The sequence below is a fragment of the Hemicordylus capensis genome, chromosome 3 (genome assembly GCF_027244095.1).
Source record: "Hemicordylus capensis ecotype Gifberg chromosome 3, rHemCap1.1.pri, whole genome shotgun sequence".
In the NCBI taxonomy this organism is placed as follows: domain Eukaryota; kingdom Metazoa; phylum Chordata; class Lepidosauria; order Squamata; family Cordylidae; genus Hemicordylus; species Hemicordylus capensis.
Window position 1 is genome coordinate 25,348,948 of NC_069659.1, and position 25,565 is coordinate 25,374,512.

At 44.9% G+C, this 25,565-nt stretch overlaps 1 protein-coding gene and 1 non-coding gene across 5 annotated transcripts in view; one reads left to right on the plus strand and one right to left on the minus strand.

Moving 5' to 3' along the window:
• Positions 1 to 25,565, minus strand: part of TRPC6 (transient receptor potential cation channel subfamily C member 6) — a 144,584-nt gene that overhangs the window by 27,711 nt on the left and 91,308 nt on the right. For 2 of the 4 annotated variants that reach the window (XM_053313180.1, XM_053313182.1), the window contains exons 2-5: positions 17,678 to 18,452; positions 14,121 to 14,300; positions 12,501 to 12,665; positions 3,206 to 3,422 (exon numbers count right to left, since the gene is read on the minus strand). In XM_053313180.1, the coding sequence (XP_053169155.1) occupies positions 3,206 to 3,422; positions 12,501 to 12,665; positions 14,121 to 14,300; positions 17,678 to 18,452 (1,337 nt within the window). Of the gene's footprint in view, positions 1 to 3,205; positions 3,423 to 12,500; positions 12,666 to 14,120; positions 14,301 to 17,677; positions 18,453 to 18,692; positions 18,753 to 19,478; positions 19,556 to 25,565 lie in introns of those variants that run through there. The other 2 variants (XM_053313183.1, XM_053313181.1) reach the window with 2 other exon arrangements.
• On the plus strand, positions 10,173 to 10,250 carry TRNAV-UAC (transfer RNA valine (anticodon UAC)). Its single transcript has one exon. It is a non-coding gene; the product is annotated as a tRNA-Val (tRNA).

The window sequence follows — 25,565 nt, forward strand, 5'->3', positions numbered from 1 at the left end:
GGGGGCCCGGCAGAGCAACCCAACGAATGGCCAGCCGAGATGCTGCAAGACCAAGGAGCCGGGCTAGAGGGGCCGGGAGAAGGGTGGGCGCAAGTGAAAGAGGAGGCAGCAGCAGACAGAGGCACAGCTGAGGGGGGTACAGGTGAGAGCAGCCTGATATGGCAGGGCAGAGGTCCAATCAGTGGGGGTGTGAGATGCATCAGGAGGGATTCAAGGCAGGTTCAGCCAGTGATGAGGGGCAGTTGGAGGGTGAGTGGTGGAGGCCTCCAGAGAGAGACTGCCACAGAAACCCCAAGGAGCCTGGAGGAGGAGGACTCCGGTGAACCAAACCCCTCACCTCAAAAACTCTGAGGCCCTGCCTGGGGGAGGTGAGAGGGAGAGGTAAAAAAAGAGAATGGCTGTGGAGAGACCATGGTCATGACAACTATTTATATATTTTGGGGGTATCCACTCATTCCTTCATGACTTTCATAATTTCAATTTCACTTGTTTAAAAAAACAACAACCCACATTTTTAATAGCTTCTAAAAGTGTTGCACTTAATTAACTGGAAAGCTCCTACAAAGTTACTCTCTCTGATGTTGCATATTAGCCCCTCCACTGGTCACCAACAATACTTTAACATGCTCATTAGTGTCACATTATCTTGCTTTTAGCAAACAACTTAAAAAACAACAACTAGGTAAAATAAATCTAGCTCTTATTTACATTACCGCTCCCTAAAATGAAATAACTTTGGTTATATATTTGATATATGTTGTTAATTCTACAGACTAAAGAGTCCTCCAGTTCTCATCTGCTTTCAAAACAACTTGTTACTTTTTAAAAAACCAGGCTGAGGGGGGAAAACACCTTTTCTAGATGTATCAAGAGTAAAATGTGTCTGTATTAGAATTAGAACTCTGTTTTTACTAGGCTTTTGAAATGTAAATTGCAAATGAATTAATAACAACATGTCACTTGCAAGCAACTGGGCATTTTAGATGTGACTATCAAATATATTATCTAGGCTGAGTTGTGTATCCTATCTTCATTCAAATGAGTGGGGGTTGGGTTTTAGAATCAGGTTAATTGGCATAAGCTTAATGGACTTGATTCAGAAATAATTCACTTGTAGATAGTTCAATATGATCAGGGCATTCAGCACTAGAATGCATGGTCGGTGTTTTAATGCAAAGCTGTTATCTATGGGAAGGAACAAAAAAGAGAAACCCACTGTGGCATTTTGCATTCCCCACACGGGCTACACTTCAATTCTATGGCTCACATCCACAGCAAGGATGCCCTGTTGCAGCAAGAGAAAAGCCTAACAAATTCTCAACTAACTGCACTGGTGCAAAGGGAAGCCGCAATTTTTGACACACTCCACTTGACTAGCAAGCCAGAGGTGGCCAGTTCGAATCCCCACTGGTATGTTTCCCAGACTATGGGAAACACCTAGATCAGGCAGCAACGATATAGGAAGATGTTGAAAGGCATCATCTCATACTGCGCGGGAGATGGCAATGGTAAACCCCTCTTGTATTCTGCCAAAAGAAAACAACAGGGTTCTGTGGGCACCAGGGGTCGAAATCGACTTGATGGCACACTTTCCATTTACCACTTCCCTAGGAAGCCCTCTGTTCCAGGGGCGTAGCAAGGTTGTAGTGGGCCCAGAGACAAGATTTTAAAATGCCCCCCCACACACACACTGAAGCTCAGCTCATGAAGTAAAGAAATCTTAAATGAGGCTGAATAGTGGTAACAAAAAGCATAGTAAAAACCTATGTGCCACAATAGAACATCATCCTAAATTTTTTTTAAAGGTTTTGTAAATTGTAGACATGCAAGTCATTGAATGGTACTAGAGAAAGACACGTTGTTCTGGTTGCTCCAGGTCTTAACACTCACATCAGTTTTGGAGGATGAATACAACTGTGAAGGAAGCCCAGGCGGGTGCGCAGCTGGGGGAGTCAGTCATGTGACTTGCCTCTGGGGGCCCCCCCAAGGCAGTGGGCCCAAAGACAACTGTCTCCCCTTGCCCTATTATAGTTACGCCTCTGCTCTGTTCCACCCAAAAATATGTCTCTAAGGGTTTAAAGCCCTACCCTTGGGAAGCAGAGGCATCAAAACCTGCCACTTCTTTGCTGCACCAGTGCAGTTAGTTGGAAAAGTCAGGCTGTTCTTCCAGTGCACTAGTGCTTCCTTGCTCTGTATGTCAGCCCACATGACTTGCAAAGTGGCCAAAATAACTGCAACAGCCTCCTGCTTAACCAACTGGCTGCTTGTACCGATGCAACTTCTTCTTTGTGTGCAAGAAGGCATTTTCTTTGCTAGACTCTAATTAGCAACTTATTTGTTTCTTTCGTCCTTGCTTCCTGTCCCCCACCACCCTGCCACTTAAAAAAAAATGAATCACAAGTATCCCCAGTCTTCCACCAGCTTATCCAAAGATGTACTCTTTGGGTCTTCTGATGCTGAGTCCAGTGTACAAATCTTAATGTTCACTGACTGCACCGGAGAGCTAAAGCAAAAGATCCTGGGAGGGCCCACCAAGCTGACAATGCTTCCATTTTAACCTTGCATTGACTTATAGGAAAATAAAAAGCAGCATAGGTACTGTAGGTGTGTTTCCTGGGAGCCCAGTGCAAAGGAAGACCACCCCACTCCCTCTCTCTGCCACAATGAATGGTGGAGATAGGGAAGGGACAGAATTGCTTGCTGTGTTAGCCCTTAGACCATGACTTGGTGAATGGGAGAGATGGAAGATAATGGACAAGGTGACTTCTAGGGCAGTGGGCATCTGAACCAAGCACCTCCTTAGCTTTTGCACCCCAACCCTATAAACTGCTTGCTGGTTAGGAGGGTCCACTAATGGGCTTTGTCTGAGACCCCTAAAATTCTGAGGAAAGCCCTTTAAATGGCCTCTTTCACTTGAAACGGCCTCTTTCACTTGAGGAACTATCTTTGGCTATGAGTAGCCCACTGATTTCAAAGAGCATCAAGAGAACAAGGTCCCAGGTTCAATCCCCAGCATCTACAGCTAGGGCTGGAAAAGACTCCTGCTTGAAATCTGGAGAGCTGCTGCCAGTTAGTGGAGACAATACTGAACCATATAGACCAATGGTCTGACCCAGTCTAAGGCAGCTTCCTATGTACCTATGGTAACTGTTTTCTAACAGAAATGCAATCTGTTGCAAGACAGAATTTTGAGGAGAGCATTTACCTATTACCCAGGAGATGATAAGCAGTTCCATCCAAGAGAAGCATGATGTTTTCATCCTGAACAGCTGCTTTGTGCCATCTGTTCTGCTTTCATTAGGCAGCAGTTTGGTGCCATTGAATCTGTCCGCTGCATTCATGACCAGCAGCCCAAGAAAAATGGTGAAAGAGGCTGCGTGTGCCACAAACTTCATAAACGGTCCACGCATTATTCTGCCCAACTACAACATAGATCAGATGAGACAAAAGAAAACAAATCAACTTATTTCATGATACAGTTAAGCTAAGAAGGCAGATAGCAAATAAACAGCAATAATCAAGTGAGAAATATAATTATCACATAATTGAATTTTTAGTTACTCTTTAGCAGATTTATTTACTTACTTACATTTGTGTGTTGCTTAAACTACTCAGATGCTCAAGGATTACAACAGTGTCAGGTAGAGATGTGCAATTTGATTAGACTCAATTCGATTCAAGCTCGAATTGCGGTGATTGAGTGATTCAAGCTCGAATAAATCCCTTCCTAAAATGAAGGGCCTGATTCGAGGTCAAATCGAATCACCCCAATTCGAGCTTGACTAGATGAAAGTTGTGGTCACTATTTTGTCTCCATGTTTTCCCTTTGCTTCTTGGTTTTCTGGCACTGGCTTCAGATCGGCTTGAGATCTCCTTGCTACTTGGTTGGCTTGTAGTCATTCAAATAAAGTATTGGCATGGACAACTGTGCCCCCATTGGCTGGAGGAGGGAGGGGGAAGCCAAAGGAAGGATTTTCAAAATGTATTTAAGGGCCTGCTTGTAGGCAGAGAGACAGAGAGCCATTTGTGCCTCAGGAGAGAGGGCTCACAGAGAAATTGAGCAGTACTGAGAAGAAAGCAGCGACTGGTGGTGGTGGTCTGTCTGGGACTACCTGCCTGCCTGCTTGCTGAGTTGGGAGGGACTGTGTGCTTCTGTTCTGCAGTGTTTTTCAAGGCAAGGTTGCAAAATCTGTGTACTCTGCTTGTTTCCATTGGGAACAATGGGGAACTCGAATCATTCCATTGTTCCCCATGAGTAGCCCCTAAGGACACCAGAGTGGGCCGTCATATGGCATGATGGGTGCTATCTACCACCCAATCCACAAAAGAAATTGGCAAGCAGTGATTTATTTATTTTTTTTTAAAAAACCAAAACCTCATAGGATCCTATGACTCCTAGGAGCAAGGACACAGGGGAGAGGCAAAACTAGTTGTTTTTCAATAAACTGGTCATTGATGGTGAAAAACTTCTGTTGTCTCTCTTCTTCTGGGTCTCCATGCAAACTCTAGTCCTAGTGGAGCTTCCCCTTTGGGGAGATGACGATATTACAGGGTCTAAGCCTGGTTCCATCATATTAATGTGGCATTTCAGGATGAGACAATAGCTCAGTGGTAGAGCATCTGCTTTACATGCAGAAGGTCCCAAGTTCAATCCCTGACATCTCCAGGTAAAACTGTGAAAGACTTGTGCCTGAAACCTTGGAGAGCCACTGCCAGTCAGTGTAGACAATACTGAGATAGGTAGTCCAATGGCTTGACTCAATAGATGGCAGCTTCCTACGTGTGAGGCTGCCTCACTAAGGTTACAGATGGCTTTTCTCAGTTCTGCCTCCCCAGACTAAAATGGAGGGGCAAAGACTAGCCCCAGGATTCAGTCAGCAAACATCATAATTGATCTGCTGTGCAAATATGCATGCATAGGGATGCCCATTTTCAACAGGGGACATGCAGCATGACAACAGCAGCATCAAGCAATACAACAGCAAAAGAAGCTATCAGTGCTGTTATCAATGGAGTCTCCCAGAAGAGGGAATGGCTGCTAAATCCAGCGTTTTAATTCCATATTATTTATTCCAGAGGCATTTTGAATATAGATATTCTGTCTCGGGGATAACCCATGGCTGAAATGGGTTTCAAGCTTAAAATGCTGATTATGTCTAGGTTTATAAACATGCTACCTATGATGAAACATAGACACTCCAGCAGGGGCGTAGCAAGGTTGGAGTGGGCCCAGAGACAAGATTTTAAAATGCCCCCCCCCAAAGTCCAGGGCCTCCACACACCCCAGGCCCCCAAGGATTTAAGTCTGATATTCCAAAATAAGTATGCTGCCTGCAAATACATTTCACTGAATACACTCACACACATCACAATATATAGTGATATACATTGAGTACTATACATTTGTATTACTTTTAATGCCTAGAACACACTAGAAAGATGAATTATTAAAATGGGCCCCTCTCTGCAGATTAGCAAAGGAGACTTTCAACCATGCAGGGTGAACCTATGTTTGTTTTCTCAGAATTCTGAACAAATTCAGTCAAGTTTGATTGCAGGAGGTTTTTCACAGGAGGCTTTTAAAGCCCTTTAAGACACATCTCCTCTGGAATGGAGGTGCTGCATTCACATGTTGGCCAGATTTACCCTGAAGTCCCTGCAAGTTATTGGGGAGCAGTTCACACACAAGAAAAATAAAATAAAAGCACCACACATGCTTCACAGTTCTCACTCAGACCTTCTGGGTTGCAAAACAACTTGAACATAAGTGCATTTATAAATGAATGAATGAATGAATAAATAAAATTAATAAAATACTGTTCCAGAAGTTTTTGCAATTTTCTGCCATGTAACAAGCCACTTATAGGACTTTTTAGATAGTTTTTTTTAAGTCAGCAAATTTTCCAAGCTGTTTCAAAATAAATATTCAGAGACTTCTCGGTCCCTCCCCCCCATATCCAAGCCCTATGGCAAGCAGATCCCTATATATGGGGGGGGGGGCGGGAAAGGTAACCACAAAAAGGAGTTCACACTCTACCTGGCAAATGCTGGTCTGGGTTAAGCAGGGCAGCAAGGGGTCTTCTGCTGCAGAGAACACTCTGGCTGCCTCCTCCTTCCTGGCTTGCTTGGGCCCTACTCGAGTTCAGGCTTCACTGCGGCCTACACGGAGGCCTCCGTGGAAGCCCCGCCCACCCGTCGATCAGCTGAGAGGCGGGAGAAAAGGAGCTCTTTGCAGCTTGCCTGCTGTCTCCATTGCCGGCCAGGAGAACAAGCTGGAGAGACGGCGAAGAGGGCAAGTGGCTGAGAGGCTATGGGGCTGGGCAGGGGGCAATGGGGAGTCACATGAGGTGCCCCTGGGGTGCCCCCCCAGGCAGTGGGGCCCCCAGACAACTGTCTCCCCTTGCCCTATCATTGTTACGTGCCTGCACTCCAGATCATGGACTAGCTAAATTTCAGTCTGCAATAACATTTTTTTCCACCTCAGTGATTCAGTATCCCTCCCAAAATACTTCTCAGCATGTTGGGAACAGCAATACGAATTCAAAATATTTTAAATAGCTACAGTTTTGCCCTTCCAGAGACTCTGTGTGCAAATGTGAACGCAAAGGAATGCAACTTCCACTGTCTATTTAGGAGCCTGCAGCTTCTTTTAGGTTCCTGAACAGGAAGGTTTAGGATTCCAACACAAAGAGACCCTCTTTATCTTTAAATCTGCTTCTGAATTGGGAGACCAGGCAGTGGCACCTTCTCCCACTCCTGTGCCTTTTGCTTCATGGACGCCCTTAGCACAAAGCCCCTTGTCTTACAAAAGATGGATGGTGGGACTGTCGGTCACACAAGAGGGAGAAAGAGCCACCTTCTCTTCTCCCAATTCAGGAGCAGATTTAAAGGTAAAGCAGGAAATCTCTTGAATGCAACCTGGCAACCAGCCTGAGATTTCCCCTTGCCTTTATGTCTGCTGCTGAGTCAAGGGGAAACAACTTAGAAGCATGCCATAAAAGAAACACTGAAATACTGTATCAATTTCCAGAGGGGTAGCTGGGTTAATCTGTTGAAACAAAAACCATAAGGAGTGTTGTGGCACTTAAAGACTAATGCATTTATGACACAACTTTTCATGGAGTAGAGCCCACTTTATCATATACACTGATGTATTCAATATAATAAAAGGAGGGCATTCACATTAATATGTGTAAGCAGACTGTGCAGATAAACTACACAAAAGTTGTACGAAAACCCCACAATTGTTATTTTTTGCCCTGCTCCATGGGTTTCTGGTGGGATGGTCCACCAAGCCTTTTTGAAAGTTTATCATGGGCAGAACAGGAGCATGCTCCACTGTAGGATTCAATACTGCCTTGGTATTTATACATTAACATTCCGAAGAGCCATTAAAGTTCATTACAGGCCTCCCTCCAAGAGATCATCTTATATACACACTGTATTTTACAAGTCCAGCAGTGAATAAAGACAGACAGTGAGGCTGTTCACACAACCGAAAACTGGGTAGGACAAGTGTCCTACCAAGGTTTGGGAGCTGTGCATGTTCCCGATTTTCGTGTGTGTGTGGGAACAAACAACTAGGTAGGAGGAGGGAGAAGTAATTGTGTGGGAGACAGAAGCTGGATAGAACAGTGCTGTCCAACCCAGCTTTCACACCCAGCAACTGACCAAGGTAGGAGGAAAAAGACACTTGTCCTGCCAAGTTTTCAGATACTGTATGTGGACAACCTCAGTGGAAGACATACAGAGCAAGAATGCACCAGTGCAGTGAGAGAGCAGCCTAACAGAAGTTTTCAAATGATTGCACTAGTACAACAAGGATGGAAGTGGCGGTTTTTGACAACCCCCCTTACCCAGAAAGCCCTCTGTCCCCAAGGGTTGCATAGCTCCTAGAGACATATTTTTGCATTGTATTCCCAGTGCATCCTTGCTCTGTATGTCATCCAGTCTCTTTAAAGACCTCAAAAATTGGATTCAGATGGGGACCATTGTCTGCCTCTTTCCCTCCCCTCCTATAAGAAGCAGAATTTCATGGGTGCCATGAGACACAATCAGGGAGGGTAAAGGCAACAGCCAGGAGAAACTGTAGCTTCCCCATCTCTCAAGTCTACATAAGAACAGCCCTGCTGGATCAGGCCCAAGGCCCATCTAGTCTAGCATCCTGTTTCACAATGGCCCAGCAGATGCCGCTGAAAGCCACAGGCAGGGCATGCCCTCTCTCCTGCTGTTACTCCCCTGCAACTGGTACTCAGAGGCATCCTGCCTTTGAGGCTGGAGGTGGCCTATAGCCCTCTGACTAGTAGCCGTTGATAGACCTCTCCTCCATGAAGTTATCCTAATGGTTAGGGGGCAACTCCACCAAGTGGCTCTTAACTGTCTATACTGCAAATGCCAGCGATTGTAGGGCCATCAAAAGAAATTGTGCAGCCCATGCCAGAAGCCGTATTATGAGTTTGCAACAAAAACTGTACCTATATAATCCCCCCCCCATCTGCCCACTTTGCTCTCTGCTCTTCCACTTTGGTGGAATCACTGGAGAACAAGCAAGCATGAAGCTGACAAACAAACTAAGCCAAAGAGGGCAAAACTAAGCTTCAGTAGATGGATGAAGAATCCAGCTTCCTTCATTGCATAAGTTAAGTTAAGAAGCAGGTCGTGTTTATCTTCTCTTTTGCTGACATGCTTTCTCCATTTATTCAATAAGTCCCTAAAGGGTACATGTATTCATAGTTTTGTACATTCCTCAGTTATTTTAATGAAAATGTATTAGAAACCCATCAACACAGATTAACTTTGTTTACACTGGCTAACACTGATACCAAAAAGAAATTTTCCAATAAGTCCAAACCAGACATTATTTTTAAATGAACGGATGATTTTGTACATTCCACATATTGGTGATAGCTGTTTTATCTTTTTAAAAATCGAAATGACAAAGAATGAAAACTTGTCAGAACACTACATTTATCTAGAGCTCCAGTGGTGGCTGCATCCATCCACTAGAAACTTCTTTGCTTTCTCACAACATATCCACTTTCAGATTCAACATTTAAGAAGGCAGAGGGGCAGATTACACACATTCCCCCATGCAGGGGTAGCAAAACTCAAGACATTTTGCTACCTGAGGAACATAGGATCATAAAAGTTGCCATACACTGAGTCAGACCATTGGTCCATCCAGCTGAGTATTGTCTACCCAGACTGGCAGCAGCTTCTCCAAGGTTGCAGGCAGGAGTCTCTCTCAGGGCCATCTTGGAGATACTGCCAGAGAGGGAACTTGGAACCTTCTGCATGGAAGCATGCAGTGGCCCCATCCCCTGAGGGAATATCTTACAGTGCTCACACATGTAGCTTCCCATTCAAACAGAACCAGAGTGAACTTTCTTAGCAAAGGGGACAGTTCATGCTTGCTAGCACAAGACCAGCTCTCCTCCTTGCAAAGGACAATATGAAATCTCTCTCATCTGCAGGTGGATGCTCAGCACACATGAGCCATGCGGTCAGAGTAATGGTAGCACGTGAGCATTCTCGGATTATACCAACAAGCTAAGCAATGTCGGCAGGGGCATTCCTAGCTTGCATCAGAGAGGAAGAGGTGCACTCTAGCGGGGTGAGGAGGGGAAAATTAACAGCCTGTTTCATCAGAGTGAGGACGGGCAGTGGCAGGATGTGGTGGGGAGGCCCAAGGGTGGTATTTGTGGTGGCAAGAGGCCAGTGCTTGTCACCCCTGTGCCCCTCTTTGCATCTATACCTGAACCATACTCTGAATGGGGTCATACTTTTTGAGAGTGTGGGGGGTGGGGGGGTGGGAGACTGCATATTTCAAGTTCCTAATAACTGTGTCAAATATATGAGCTGACACAGAGAAGCTGTATGCACATGATGCTACCACTGCTACTGGTGACAGGCAGAGCTCTAGGTGTACAGACAATGACAGAGCTTCACTTAATTCTTTATACAGAGATCAATGTATTAAGTGATGTGGTAGGGCATCAGCGACCTGCTCACAACATATTCAGTATTTGGGTAGTGGCCATGTAATGAGGCCAAAAGAATGGTCTAAGTCTAATATGAAGTTCTCGTGGATCTTAGAAGTAGTAAAAGAGAGACTAGCCTAGAGAGCAACACCCACTTCAGGTGGATTTAAAGCACACCTGGAAAGAAGAGTTGGGGATGTGGCTGTAGCTCAGTGGCAGAGTATCTGCTTTACATGCAGAAGGTCCCAGGTTCGATCCCTGGCATCTCCAGGTAGGGCTGGGAGAGATTATTTTGTGAAACCTTGAAGAGCCACTGCCAGTCAATGTAGACAACAATGAGCTATAGGGACCAATGGTCTAACTATAAGGCAGCTTCCTATGTGCCTATGAGTTCTTGACTGATGTGATTCACATTTCTGTTTATTGGTGATGCTAAGACAGCTTCATTTCTCAAATTAAAATTTCCAATTACTGTGTAAAGGGCAATATTAAGAGTCTGACCTACTTAAAAACAGATGTTTAAACTAGCAAGGAATAAGAGGTCAGAGGAATGTGTCAACAATAGTCTTTTCAAAAGATAAATGAATTGTTTATGAAAGGGTAAGCATGGCTGAAATGAATTTCAATCATGTATGCTATCAAGGTCAGTAGGCCGAACGATCCAGCGAAGTAGACTCTGATAAATCCTTGAGCAATTCATTACTTTTGCCCCATCACCATCCAGCTAAATAAATTAAATAAAAATAGTTTTGCTTTTCTCTTGAAAAATAATCAGTCAGTTCTTACAGAGACATAATGGCAATTTTTCATAAAAAAAATATTGATGCTAATACTGCCAAGTTCCTTTTTAAAGTGTGCAGGGGCATGTTTAAAGGCAACAGTGATTAAAATGCATTTCAAAAGTGAGAAGCATAACAACTTGACAGTGTTCGATTATCGATTATCTGCCTGCCTTCTGAGGATGGGACTGGGAAACAGAGGCCAGGAAAGTGAGGGGCTGTGGGGTTGAGGAGAGGCTGTGTGAGGGGCTGTGGAGAGGCTGATACCAGAAAGAAGAAGAAAAATCAAAGGAAACCAGGTTAATGGCAGAACAGCAAGGCAAAACCTAAAACAGAGTGTCCATTAGCACTTTAAAGACTAAGAGATTTGTTGCAGAATGAGTTTTTATAGGTAAGAGCGTGTTTCATCAGATGCATGAAGGGGACAGTGGAGATGCTTTATCTACATATAAACACATGGGTGGGACCACAGAAAAACTATTTGGCAAGGAGAGATGGGGGAAAAAAAGAATTAATAAACACTGAAATCAAGGATATATATGAAGAAATTGATTGAGGGAAACAAGATTCAATCAGTGGAGATCATCATACCCATAGATGGGACCAGATATACCCAACCCTTGTGGTTTGAGACTCAATTTGAATGGCACGACACCACATGAGATTATCACTGTTTTGTAGTGAGATAACCACTCCCAACTTTCCCAAATCTAAATGGCCAGATTTGTTGAGATGTTGGGAGATCCATGATTTGGTATTCTATCTCTTTTAAATTTCTTTTGAGCAACCATGTAATCTACAAGACTCTTAATCTTACTGCAACAGAGGCACAAGTCTACTCTCCTGGAATTACAGTTTAGACAAATGCGCTCGCTCCGCAAACCCGGGCTCAGAGGTGGGCTACAGGAGCGGGTTAGCCGCTCTGGAACCACCGGGTTCGGCTGTAAGCCCGGTGGTTCTAACGATCACAAAAATCGGGCTAGGATTTTCCCAGCAAAATATAGGCTGTTCCCAGTGAAGTTGCTTTTTGTAATTGGCTGATGGTGATTTCTGTGGCCCCTATGGTGTTAAGGTGCTCTTCAAGGTCTTTTGGAATTGCACCTAGGGTGCCAATTACCACTGGGATTACTTTGGTCTTTTTCTAACACAGCCTTTCAATTTCAATTTGTAAATCTTTGTATTTTGTTATTTTTTCTCTTTCTTTTTCTTCTATTCTGCTATCCCCTGGTATTGCTATGTCAATTATTTTAACTTGTTTTTCTTTCTTCTCAACTACAGTTATATCTGGTGTATTATGTGGCAGATGTTTGTCTGTTTGTAGTCTGAAGTCCCATAATATTTTATTATGTATGCATAATAGTCCCATATTATTATTATTATTATTAGTAGTAGTAGTAGTAGTTGTTGTTGTTGCTGTCACTATATACATAGTATAACCAAAAATGGCAGCCACTGAGATGAGGTCTTTCAATCCCTTTTTATTTCTTTATCGCCTGCCACCATCAGAAATACAAAACAAATACATGATGCTTAACATAATGTCTTGACTGCCTTTTACCAAGGATACTGGGGTGTGTAATCTTGCAGTCTCTCCATTACAATAAATAACTTGCTACTAAAGCATTGCTAAGTGCCTCTCTTGTTTACGTGTATGTTTCCATTTTAGCCCCATTTTGAAATCTGCATGCAAATGGTACATGAAGCTATCAAAAGGCTACTGCAAGTTTGCACTAACTAGTACCTTACTACACGGAGCAATCCAGTAAGCCACCGACAGGAATGGCAGCCCCACAGCAACAGCAAGGACCACTAAAAACTTCACTGCCATGGTCTGTTGTCGTAAACCTGACAGATTCTCATACCAGATTGAGAGGAGTTGCTGCTGGCAGTTTGGATGTGCGACAAACTACATGACAAAGAAAAGAAGTGCATTAAAACCAAACCGCCACTCATTTCAAAGCTAGCTTGCTAAACCAGATAGAAAACGCAAGTTAAGAAATAACCCAGGAAATCTTCACATTATTATCATGTACGAATTACAGAAACACGAACCCAAGAAACTTCTGTGCATAATATGTGGCTATTTAAGGCAGGGAATTTTGATTACTTGTCCACAAGATTCACTGTGTTTAGTTTTCATTCTTCAAAAGCTGTTTTCTTCCAATAGGTTTTCCCAGAAGACTCCTGCTACAAATGAGAACATAAAGACTGCCAGGCTGGGTCACACAAATTGTAGCTCTCGCTCAAGATTCCATATCCAGGCATGGCTTAAAAGATGCCTCTGGGACACCTGCCATCCAGGCATGGTGACAGTATCCATCCCCTTTCATTAATTCCCAGCATCAGGTAGGAGAGGAGAGCCTATTTTTGAAAATGTAATAATGGGCTTTGGGTATTCCATAGCTACATGTGTATAGAGTCTCTATAGCAGGAAGATATCTCATGGACACTATGGTCCAGTTCAGTGGTTAACAGGAAACAGTGGCTTCTTGCTGTGTGAATGAGCCTCCCAGCCATGGGCTTTTGAGCTCCTCTTTCTTCTTCCCTTCTTTCACAAGCAAGAGGAAGAGAAGGAAAGTGTTTACTTTCACTTTGAAGTAAACCACAGGGCGTGCTGGAGCTTCCGGGGGCCATGCGGCCCCCGAAATCCCAAGCCCCCGCCGGCTCCATGACAGAGCCGGCAGTCATGTAGGCGGCCACCCGGAGAAGACTGACTGCTCATCTGCGGGGAGAGTGGGCTAAGCCCACTCTCCCCGCAAACCCCATTTCAGCGGCTCCCACTGATCGTGGGAACCGCCTCTCAGTGTTGTTCTATTTTCTTTATAACCAGTGCCATGGCCTGTTTCAAAAATGTTCCATTGTTGTATAAAATTGCAAATTATGAAGTTAAGATAATTCCTTCACCATATATTACTGTTATGCTTTCACGGTGTGATAAGGCTCCTTCTTCCTCAATTTTCCCTTAGAGCATGGCCATACATCAGCTTTTGGAGCAATTGCTTTAGGACTGTAGAGCTATGCAGGGAGCAGGAAAATAATGCAGGAAGAGCCTTTCAAGTTAGGATACACTTTTTGCCCTGCCTAGAATATGTGAAGTAATGCAGGCTGCTCACTACCAGCACCCCCCTATATATGTGCTGAAGGATTCTAAAAGTGCTTCCAAATTGTTCAGAAACCACCATGAACATTTTTCTTTGCCCCAAAGCATTGGCAGGCAATGGGTCTAGTACATAGTACCCCACATACTACCTGAACTCATTCGGTATTCCATAATACCCATATTGAACCAGAAGTAAATGTGAAGGAATTAACAGAAATATTTCCATTTGGACCAGCTATTTTTAACAAATGCAGAACTTACTTTTTTAACTTCATACTTAATGGCGAGTTTTAAGCGGCTAAGGCTAGGGCGTCCATGCTCCCCATGGTTCAACTCAACATCTCCATTCAGAATAGCTTCCACTTCTTCTGTGTTTCTGCACAAATCAAGAAGTCCAACCACAAAGTCCTTGCACTGCATAGACAGTTTCTTGTAATCATTCTATGAATGAAAAGAAATCACAAGAATTGTCCACTGATAAGCTACAAGCACAGTATCAAGAACATAACTGGCTTCAGGCAAGAATCCCAGACAACAACTGGCATCTTGATTCTTCAGTGGGAGGAGAGAAACATATGTGAAATACTGTACTCGGACTCTGACAAACTCATTACAAAATACATGTAAAGGATGCATGTGTGAGAACAATTTTCCCCCCCTCTCAAATATATGTGCCAGGGTCTAATCCTTCCTTGGGGAGTGGGGAAAATTATTATTATTATCCAAACTAGTTTAATTATAGGATTAATGCGGAAATGGAAACTTTAATTGCTTAATCAATGAGATCAGTTTTAACTGGTAGGGGCTGATAAAGAAGGGCACACACCTGTTGATGTTCAGGCCAGTTATGTTTTCTAGTGCATTACTGTAATGAAAATACTGAAGATGCTCTTCCCAACAATTAGTGTTATGTTTTATTTATTAAATAAATAAATTAGTGTTATGTTTTATTTATTAAATTGAGGTATCTTATACTTCCTTCAATATCCCCCAAATACACCTATACAGAGGTTTTGACAGTATGAACATTTAATTAATTAAGATTAAGGCGGCATCTGGTGGGCCACTGTGCGAAACAGGATGCTCGACTAGATGGGCCTTGGGCCTGATCCAGCAGGGCTGTTCTTATGTTCTTAAGATAGGTAATTCATTAAAACGTTCTTTAACTGGCTGATACATACGTGCCTATTTCAATGCAAGATGGATTTTTGTATTCAGGTATCAAGATGCAGTAGCAAGCATGTGGGAGCAAGCATGAATAACATGCAGTAGCAAGCGTGAGGTAACAAGCACTTTTACTAAGCAGGGTCTGCCCTGGTTTGCGTTTGCATGGGAAACTACTTGTATAGCACTGTAAGATATACTTACAGTGCTATACAAGCATACTACTTGGATAGCACTGAGAAGCATTGCAGTCCCTTCCCAGATTACAGCCTATATGAGATAAATAAATGTTGAAAAGAAGTAATAATGGGATGGGGAGGAGTATTATGGATTGACAAGAGATGGTGAGTTCAGTGGGGAATGCAAATAGCAATATTTGAGCAGGTGTGATAGGGCTGGCAAGGAGAGAGACAGAAAAGGCCTAGTTGTGACATGGGTCCTAAGAACCGGCATGGAGAAGGAGTGAGGAGGATGTGGAGAAATGCTCTGGGAAATTTCACTGAATTTTTTTATTGGGAAGAGTCCTGTTATTTGGAGAGAATTGGAGAAATTTCTCCACATCCAACTAACAGAGAAGGAGAGACGCAGCGAGCAGCACTGAAGAAGGTCCCATATCTACAGTACATGTCAGAAGGCTCTATGGTACTACATGATACTTTAGCAGAATCTGAGCATTCATGGGTCTATCATTACCAGCACCCATAAGAAAGGAGGCACCACTGTATTTTTGCCTACGTGCCCTTTATGAAGACAGACAAGTTAAGCCACACAGCTTTCTTGTGAATTATTGCTTTCTATATTTTAAGATGTCCTAACTGAAAGATTACAAGGGCACATTGTGCCACTGAAGAAACTGGATTTCCAGCAGCATAATGATGAAGGCCTCTACTTGATGCTGAATGCATCAGCTTCTTTAGCATACAAGTAGTGGCATACATGTCTTTTCCATGTAGGGAAAACATCGAACATGCAGCTGGCCCAAAATAAACATCTCAGCCCATGGAAGGCATTTTCAGTCAACTGAAAAAGTATAGTTTCCTGTCCAGCAACCTTGTGTTTTTTTCGTGAATGCCACCTGCTGCAATGGCCGTGAAATATTCTACTATATGTTTTATTTCACATTCTAGCAACAAGTACCACCATTTGGACTTTTACATACAAGGTTTACATTGCTTTTTCCTTAGACTATCATACATATAGTAGTTGCAGTAGTAGTAATAATAAATAATTATTATTAATAATAAACTATTTGTTAGCCACGCCATAACAAATTGTTCTCTGAGCTACTCACAACAACATTCAACACTTCAATTTGCCAAAAACATACCATAATTTCAATTCCTGCACTCTGTTCCACATTAGCAGTGTACATGCACAGCATAAGCAACGCACAGGAGGCCACACATGCACATTTCAGTGTCTTCTAGGACAAAAATCCTTGGACTGTGTTTCATTGCTGTCCCTAGCTGAGAGAACATGCAAGGGAACACTGGTTCTTTGGGCCCTCTTTGCAACCCTACACACATGCAAGCACCACCAATGGGAACGCACTGTTGGGCAGTAGTGCTCCGTTCTAAGTGCTCCATGCACACAGTTGCGTGACACCCATCATTTTCAATGGGCATTGAGTCACACAACTACTTGCATGGACAAGACATGCACAGGGGTGTGGCTGGTGCCCAAGCCAGCTGCATTCCCTTTTGCAGTATGTCAGCCCCTGAATTTAAGCTATGCATGTAGACGCAACTTAGAACAAGTGTTTTCAACAGCCAGAAATTTAGGCTGGTGTATATTTCCATATTTCAATGTACTTCCCTCTCCCAACACCCTAGATTTAGCATAATCTTGCATAAGCATTCTGAACAAAACCCAAGAATGAATTACTGCATCTGCACACATCCACTCAGTCTTACCCTTACTTTTTCCATTCCTCTTCTTTATCTGTTTTGTTACTCTTCCCTCCCATCCCTAAGAAAAGTCAGGACATTAAATAATTAAGGAGAACCAGCATGTTCAACTATACAGATTTCTAGGTCAGGCTGGGATGTGGTCAGGATAACAGCCTCGAGTGTATGTTGCTCCTCATCCATGAATGCCTAAGGCCCAATACTGACAAGTAAGCAGTTTTATAGTAAATGGAACCACCATGTTTAGAGGCAGAATACAGAATATCAGATGCTGAGGACAAACAATAAGGGAGGGCTGTTGCCTTCATATCCTGTTTGTGAGCTTCTAGAGATATTGGCTTACATGCAGCACAGAACACCATTTACGGAAAAGTAGGGCATGCTTCCTGGTTCTGTGAGTCTGAAAAGCCTGTCTAGCAAACAAGAAGATCTTTTTGGTTCCTAATCATTGTAGGATCCTAATCATTGTAGGATCATTCCCAACGAGAGAAGCATCCTACAGTGCAGATACAATCCTTAGAAACCACAAAAGCTCTCTGTGTTTGCTAGTAGCATCAATGGGCATGGCAGACTCACAGAACCAGCACACGTGCCCTGCTATTCCATGGCCAGCGCTGGGCTGTGTGTAAGCCATTGGGCTGACCACTACTGAAGTTACAATGCTGAAGAAGATGGACCCTCAGAATGATCCAACTGGGCTCTCCAAACCTTACAGGAACTCTTCACCACTCCAGATTAAAATCCTACCTTGAATTCTTTTTCAATGTTAGCAAGTACAGCGAGCTCATTGCTGAGTTCTAAGGCAGTCATTACTGGGTCCTCACTGGACAAGGACAGGTAAGCAGGGCTGGCCAGGCCTTTGTAGGCATTTATCCTGGATCTGGAATGGCTGAAGGAGTCATTCTTTTGCTTCTTATTGCACTCGCTGCATTTGCAGAAGTAGTCATGAGGCCTTTCAATACGAGCTCCTTTCCTCAGCAGGGTGTGCACGATTTCGTACTCATGGCAGTGAGCGGCCAGGATGATTGGGGTGACGTCGTGAGAGAAGCGGGTTCCATCCTCATCGTAAGCATAAAAGTCATCGTGCTGCAGCTCTGATTGGCTGGGACTTGTGGCAAGTCTCTTGCCTTCAGCAAATGCAGGATGGCTCAAGATGGCTTCCACTATCCGGACGTAACCCTTGCTAATGGCCAAGAGCAGGGCATCCCCAACACGTGACAGGTTCTCCTTCTTAAGTAAAAGCTCTGTGATTTCCAGGTGCTCATTGGCTACAGCCAGCTGCAGCGCATTTTGCCCCATGTAATCCACACAGTTCACATTAAGCGAGGTACATTCTTCCAGCATTTTACGGATGACAGGAATATTGCCGTATTCGGCGGCTTCCAAGAAACGCTCCTCTTCAATAGAAAGGCTGGTTGCGTGGTCATTAAACATATATGCTGGGCCGCGATTGGCAAGCCTCCTGCCCTTCTCTCGGACTAGAGTCTGTTGTCGTAGGCCATGTCTGTTGTCGATACCTCTACTGCATGGAAAGAGAAAAATCAGTATGGTTTTGACATTTCAAAAATGAGGCACATTTTTGCCCTGTGTGAGTAGAGTCTTACACAGCATTAAATAATATTTCCAGTCATCCTCTTGCCATTTATTTTATTGAGCAACAAAACTAAATTAATATTAGGACCAATGGCAGCTGTGTAGGCTTGGAACCAATACTAAAGAGAGTAATAAGAGCTAGAAGATATTATATACAGGAATATCTTACATGGATCCCCTTGCCCTGAACTGCTTAACAGCCTCCATCTTTTTTTCTTTCCAAGTCAGCTTTTTCAGTTCTTCCATTTTTGCTTCTGCAGCTTTTGCCAGTGAATCACTACATTATTTATTAAAATTGACAGATTTTTTTTTTTTTTTTAAAACACTTGTGGTTTAGGAAAGAGCTTCTGAAATGGAAAGGGTTAAAAAACTGGGTACATGCAAACTGATCTTTTGGGGTGGTGGTGGTTGTTGCAAATTCCCTGGGTAGAAATCTGAGTAGCCCAGTGTTTAGGAAACTATGAGGCTCTCCAATGAGCAATGTGGAGAGCCTGCGAAGCTTGTGTGGGGAGAGCGGGCTCCCCACACATGAGCATTCTGCCCTCCATCATGGAGCCAATGGAGCGGGGATTAGGGGCCTCCTGGCCCCTGGAAGTCCCAGGATGCCCCACATGAGTGTGTGGGGCATTCTGGGGAGACCTTCATGCTGGGAGGCTTGTTGGCCTCCCTCGTGAGTCGCCGTGGCAACTCATGGTCAGGAAAATGGGGCTAGAGGAGCACTGGCTCCACTAACCTGATTTAATGAGGGGGATATTTAGTGAGGTTTGCTGCCAGGAGTCGCGCAGCTCCCACTGCAGCGCATGGCCACTGGAAAGCGGGCTGGACTCCCTTAGCCCGCTTTCCAGCGATTGTGAGAACAGCCTCTATGTCCCCTTTCAACATATATTAAGCCTTCCTAAACTTTCTCCCCTCAGCATAACAAACAAACAAAAATCTCGAAACCTCTTTGAGTCACCTGCTCTCTTGACACTTCTTCCCCAGCTACCTGTCTCCATTCTCCTTTCTTGGATTACTTCAGTCTCCCTACCCAGTGCTCTCTTTCTTCCACTCATCTGTTCCACTTCCTCTTCAGCTTGAATTGTTATTGTTATCAATAACACCAGTTATTAATCTGGTTCAGACATAATGCGGAGCCATGGTTTAGTGATAGGAGAATGAGCCTCTGAGAGCTATGGGTTCACCCATGGGAAGAGGAGGAAGGTTTTGGGATCTCAGGCTTCCATCCTCTCTAATAAAACGCTTGGTGTCCGTCCGTGGACGGGCACCAAGCGTGTGTTCGTGCCTCCCTGCCCTGTTCTGCGCCTGCGCGAAGCGCAGGCGCAGAACAGGGCAAGGGAGACATGAGGGCCGGCACCCGGTGGCCATCTTGGGCGGCCAGAAGCGGCCGCCCCGAAGAAGCCGGGAATGCGGGGAAGGAGGAGACTGGCCAAGGCGGCGGCGAAGCCGCCGCCTCGGCCAAAGGACGCAGCGTGGCCAAGGCGGCGGTGGAGCCGCGCCGCCGAAGCCAGGCGGGGGGAGGAGGTGACGGGGTAAGCCGGCCGAGGTGGCGGCAGAGCCGCCGCCGAGGCCTGGCACTGCCGCCGCAGCCAGGCGGCTGCGAGTCCTTGGGGCCCTTGCCCGTCCGGGGAGACCAGCCGGGAATGTGAGGCGGGGGCGGACCGGACCGGCAGCGCCGCCCCCAGAGTCTGCCCGGCCACCACCACCGCCACCGCCCACTCTCCCGCCCTCCCAGCTGCCCACAAACTCCTTCCCCGCTCCCCCCCCGCAAATGATTAAGGGCCAAAACGGCCCAGAAGAATGCCTCCACGGCCGCCGCCATGGCCGCCAACCGCCCTCCCAGCTGGCCGAGACCTCCTTACCCGAAGCAGCCCGCGACAGTCGGGCGAACTAAAAGCTGTTTTTGCGAAGAAGAGAGGAGCTCCCGAACAGAGCTCCTCTCTGTGCTAAGTCTCTCCCCGAAGTGGTGCTTTGGGCGCAAAGGACACCTATTGCGTCCTTTGCGTCCATAGCAGCAGTTTGGGCATTGGCTTAGCACAGAGAGGAGCTCTGTTCCGGAGCTCCTCTCTTCTTCGCAAAAAATGGATTTTTGATCGCCCGACTGTCGCGGGCTGCTTTGGGTAAGGAAGTCTCGGCCAGCTGGGAGGGCGTGGGGGGGGGAGGCCAGAGGAAGTGGGGCGGGGGGGGAACTCTCCCCTACTAGCGCCCGTTATCACAACGGGCCTGAAACACTAGTAGTTTATAATAGGGATGTGCATGAAACACTATTTGGATGCCGAATAGCAGCAGATCCTTTTAACACGGAGGAGGGAATTACACATCCCCTTTAACACAGAGGAGAGCAGGTCCATACCTGCTCCTCCGCTGCTCGCCACCACTTCCTTAATTGCAGCACCAGCACCCTGCTATCATCGCATGCTGGCGGTGCTCTCCCCCAGGACATGCACAGAGACCATGTGTGTGCCGGCATTGCACAGGGGCAGCTGGGGGAGAGCGCCATTGGCACGCTATGATAGCTGGGGGGGATTGCGATCAAGGAAGTGGCAGTGAGTGGAGGAGGAGCAGATATGGACCTGCTCTCCCCCCTGTTAAAGGGAATGTGTAATCTTTCTGTGTTAAAGGGATGTGCTGCCATTTGGTGTCCCAATCATGTTTCGTTCACATCTCTACTTTATAATAAACCACAGCTTCACTATACATATGAACACAGAACTCTGGATTGTTCTACATAGTTAAGAACATAAGAACAGCCCTGCTGGATCAGGCCCATGGCCTATCTAGTTTGGCATCCTGTTTCACACAGTGGCCCACCAGATGCCTCTGGGGAGCCCATGGGCAAGAGGTATGTGTGTGCCCTCTCTCCTGCTGTTGTTCCCCTGCAACTGGTATTGAGAGGTATCATGCCTCTGAGGCTGGAGGTGGCCCATAAAGGTGGTTAAAAACAAGTAGAGGTGGTTAAAACATGGTTTGCTAGCCAGGTTTTCTTATACACAAATGCAAGGAATTATGGTTTGTTTTAACATGGAAACAGAAGCTTTAAATTTCTTTTTGCATGTAAAAGAGGAGGAAAGATGAGAGCCCATGGCTGCCAGAGGCACATTCTCTTGGCACTAAATCAGAGCTTCCCATCCATAGGTCCCCAGATGTTGTTGGATGGCAACTTCCATCATCCCCTGCCACAATGGATGATGAGAGCTGTCATCCACCAACACCTGGGGACCCAAGGATGGGAGGCCCTGCGCTAAACCATGATTAGCATTATGTCTGAATGGGGCTTTTCAAATCCCTATTTTTCACTTTCAGATATCACATGGAGATTGTGAGCCATACTTTAGTATGTGAGCTCTGATGGTTCTCTTATCACTGAAGTTGCTTGTGTCAGCCCGGCCAGTGTCCTAAGCCTCCACACACAGCAACACTTTAACTAATAATCCTGCTTATTCAAACTACTGATTTTTCAGTTATGAATGGTTCTCCTACATGTTGTTCAGATACAGGTTGATCCTACATTCTACATCAGCTAATTGTCTTAATTTGCAACATTCCATGCATCCCATTTGTCGTATATACAAGAATTAGAGCTTAACCGAAACCATCTTAATTTTTTTCACGTTTGCTATGGTGTGGTATGCTGCAGGTGAGCAAAGCAGTGACAACAAGAGTACAGAGAGAAATAGCCAGTAGGAGCTGTGTTAGAGCATTGCTGTTCATAGGCCCCACAGATATCTTGCAACAATAATATCAAAGCAGCTGACAATACCACAAATAAAATCAAGACTAACATAGTACAATAATGGCACAACCACATTTAAGCAGCATAGAGAAAAATGTGAGCTAAACCAGATGCAGAAAACCATAAAACTTCCAACTTCTTGAAAGCTTGACAGAATAGCAAAAATTCTTAACTTGTTCTGAAAAGAACACTAAAGAGCTTGAGGGGTTCCAACTCATCATGGAGAAGCCCTTGTTGTGGCCAGGAACATCAACACTACAAGAGGAAGCCCACACCCAGAGTGGGCTTGATGGAGGAGTGGAAACCGATGCCTTGGTCTCTCTCATATGGCAAAAAGCATTGTTTTATAACATGACACAGTACACTCACATAACCAGGAGGGTGCTACACTCACCTATCTCTCTCCACATCTCTCTAATACCACAGTATATGCAATGTGAAGTGGATTTGCAAGACAGCCTTTGCAAATACTTTTCCATCTAAGCGTACTACAGAAAATCCTTTGCAGAAGAAAAACTATTCAATTGAACCATGCTGCTTGATTTTTTTAAAAAATGGAAAGACCTTTAGAAAGACTGTATATGCTTTTCAACCATAAAAAGAAGACAAACACAATGCACATTCGAATAAACTTCCCAAATAAAACCTGAAAGAACTCACTATCTAAATCTACATTTGTAACAAGCCTGGGGCTAATAATAATAGACCTGTGATGGCTGAACAATGAAGGTGCTTTGAGTGTACCCCTGGCATTTAAGTTCATTCTTGAAGCAGATTTTATGTAAATAAAATAAATAAAAGAATGTTCATTCTTGAAGATTATCTTCCTTCCTGAAGTATGTCATTTAGTTTCATTCTTGAAGCAGAGGCCACTGGTAAATATTGAATCATCTGCAAACTAGAGCAGAATTCATCAAATAATCTCAATGTGCTTTTCTGCCCTTTGTTTAACTAAAAATATATGTTGTATGTCCCCTTTCAGCTTAGAGTTGCCAAGGCAGCTAAACAGGAAAAATATAAAGCAAGCAAAAAAGTGTAAAACAAAGATAACAATAAAAAGTTGAGAGCAGGGGTGTAGCTATAATTGAGCAGATGGGTTCAAAGAACCCAGGCCCCCCAGCTCCCAAAGGCCCCCCATCTCCACCCCTCCCTATTTTCTTCATTATCTCCCTCACTCTTAAGGGCCAACAGGGAGAAGGGAAACATGGGCCCTCTCTCCCCTAGCTACACTCCTGGTAGAGAGGTTGAAAACATATGGGGCTATGCACACTGTTGAAGGTGGGGCTATGCACACTGTTGCCAGTGGCCAGAAATCCCTAACATGGTTGCCAGTGTTTTGCCTGGTTTTGCTTTCGTACTTCAAATATAGAGACAAAAGAATATAGAAAGCTGCATTATACAGAGTCATTCCATGTGTGGTGTAGTGCTTAGAGTGATGAACAAAGGCTGGGGAGATGCAAGTTCAAATCCCCATTCAGCCATGTAACTCAAAGGGCAGCTCTGGGCCAGTCGCTTCTATCTCAGCCTACCTCACAGGGTTATTGTGGGGATAAACAAGCCATGTACACTAGGGATGTGCACGATGATCTTCGGCGCCGGCGGGGGTAGAGCTTTAAGGGCAGGGGAGGGGAGGGTGTACTCACCCCTCCTGCCGCATTTCCCCCGCGCTGTTGGTTTTAAGCCCCTTGGGGTGGCAGCGTTCCTCCCTGCCGCCCCGTTTCTGCCCTCGGCCGGAAGCCGCGAGTGCGCGTGCGCACGCTGTGCGCACGCACACACACGGCAAAGGGGCGCACATGCACGGCGTGCGCATGCGCACTCGCAACTTCCGGCCACTTCTGGCCGAGGGCAGAAACGGGGCGGCAGGGAGGAATGCTGCCGCCCCAAGGGGCTTAAGACTGACAGCGCGCCGGCGGGGGAAATGCGGCGGGAGGGGTGAGTACACCCTCCCCCACCCTTAAAGCTCTACTCCCGCTGGCGCCGAAACACCGAAGCGGCCCCTAGCCCGAAACATTTCGGAGGCCTTTACAATGGCCTCCGAAACGTTTCGGGCACATGCCTAATGTACACCGCCAAGGGCTCCTTGGAGGAAGAGCAAGATACAAATTAAAAATAAAAGAAATAAAATATTTTCTACCTGTACTGGCATCTGTTCTTCAGGGTTTCAGGCAGGGGTCTTTGCCAGCCCTATCTGGAGTTGCCAGGGATTGAAACTGGGAGCTTCTGCATGCAGACCAGATGCTCTAGCACTGAGCTATGACCCCATCCCAAAACAGGAAGCTGCCGTATAGTGAGTCAGACCACTGGTCCATTTGTTGCAGTATTATCTACTACTGCAGACTACTGGCAGAATCTCAACAAGGTTTGAGATGGGATTTCCCCAGCTCTCCCTGGAGATGCCAGGGTCTGAACCTGGGCTCTTCTGCAGGCAAAGCAGATGCTCTGATACAATGAAGAATAGCCCTTGTGATACCTTTTGCACCCAAATACAAACAGCAGTAAGATCACAAAATAAAAGTAACATAGCCAGCAGATAAAAGTAGCCGCTAGAAAACCTTTATAAGGATCCAATAGAATGTCCTCATTGGATTTTGCCTTAGAACGCTACATTAAGTATCCTCCACTTCAGTCGTGTGCAGTTTCTCCTCTTTGTGACAGGTTCAACGCTCACTTTTATGGAGAAACCATAAAGTGTTCTCTTATTAGGCTTTCCCCATAAAAATGATACCAACTGAAGCAAAGCTATTTTTCATGGCATTTCACTTCCTCACAACATAAGCACAGGATATATGTAACAAGGGACATATAAAAACCTGACCTTCTCAACGTGAAAATAAATTTTATTGAGAGAAACGTTTCTCACTATTAATTTCAATAAGATTCCCTATTAAATTGATGTCTTGTCTATAAAGCTCAAGTCTATTCGCATGTTTCGTACAAATCAGTTTCCTCATGTCATGGGTCTAATTAGGACTGTCAACCAATTAAAGAATTAGGCAAGATTAATTAGGCCCTTTAACTGATTAACTGGCTATCAAAATTAATCTGCATACTTCACAAGAACTTCAGAAAAAATCTGCATACTGCCAATAACTTCAATATAGTTGTCTTTTTAGACAACTATAGGAATAGGGGTGTGCAATTCGGATTTTTGGTGTGTCAATTTGGATCCAAATCAAAACACCCCTAATTTGTTTTTGGGTCCAAATCCGACCCATTCGAATCATCCAAGATTCGATTTGGATCCGAATCCAAATCCGAATCAATTCAGATCAAAAATGGGTCCCAGGGCCAAAAGAGTGGGGTGCAGTGGTA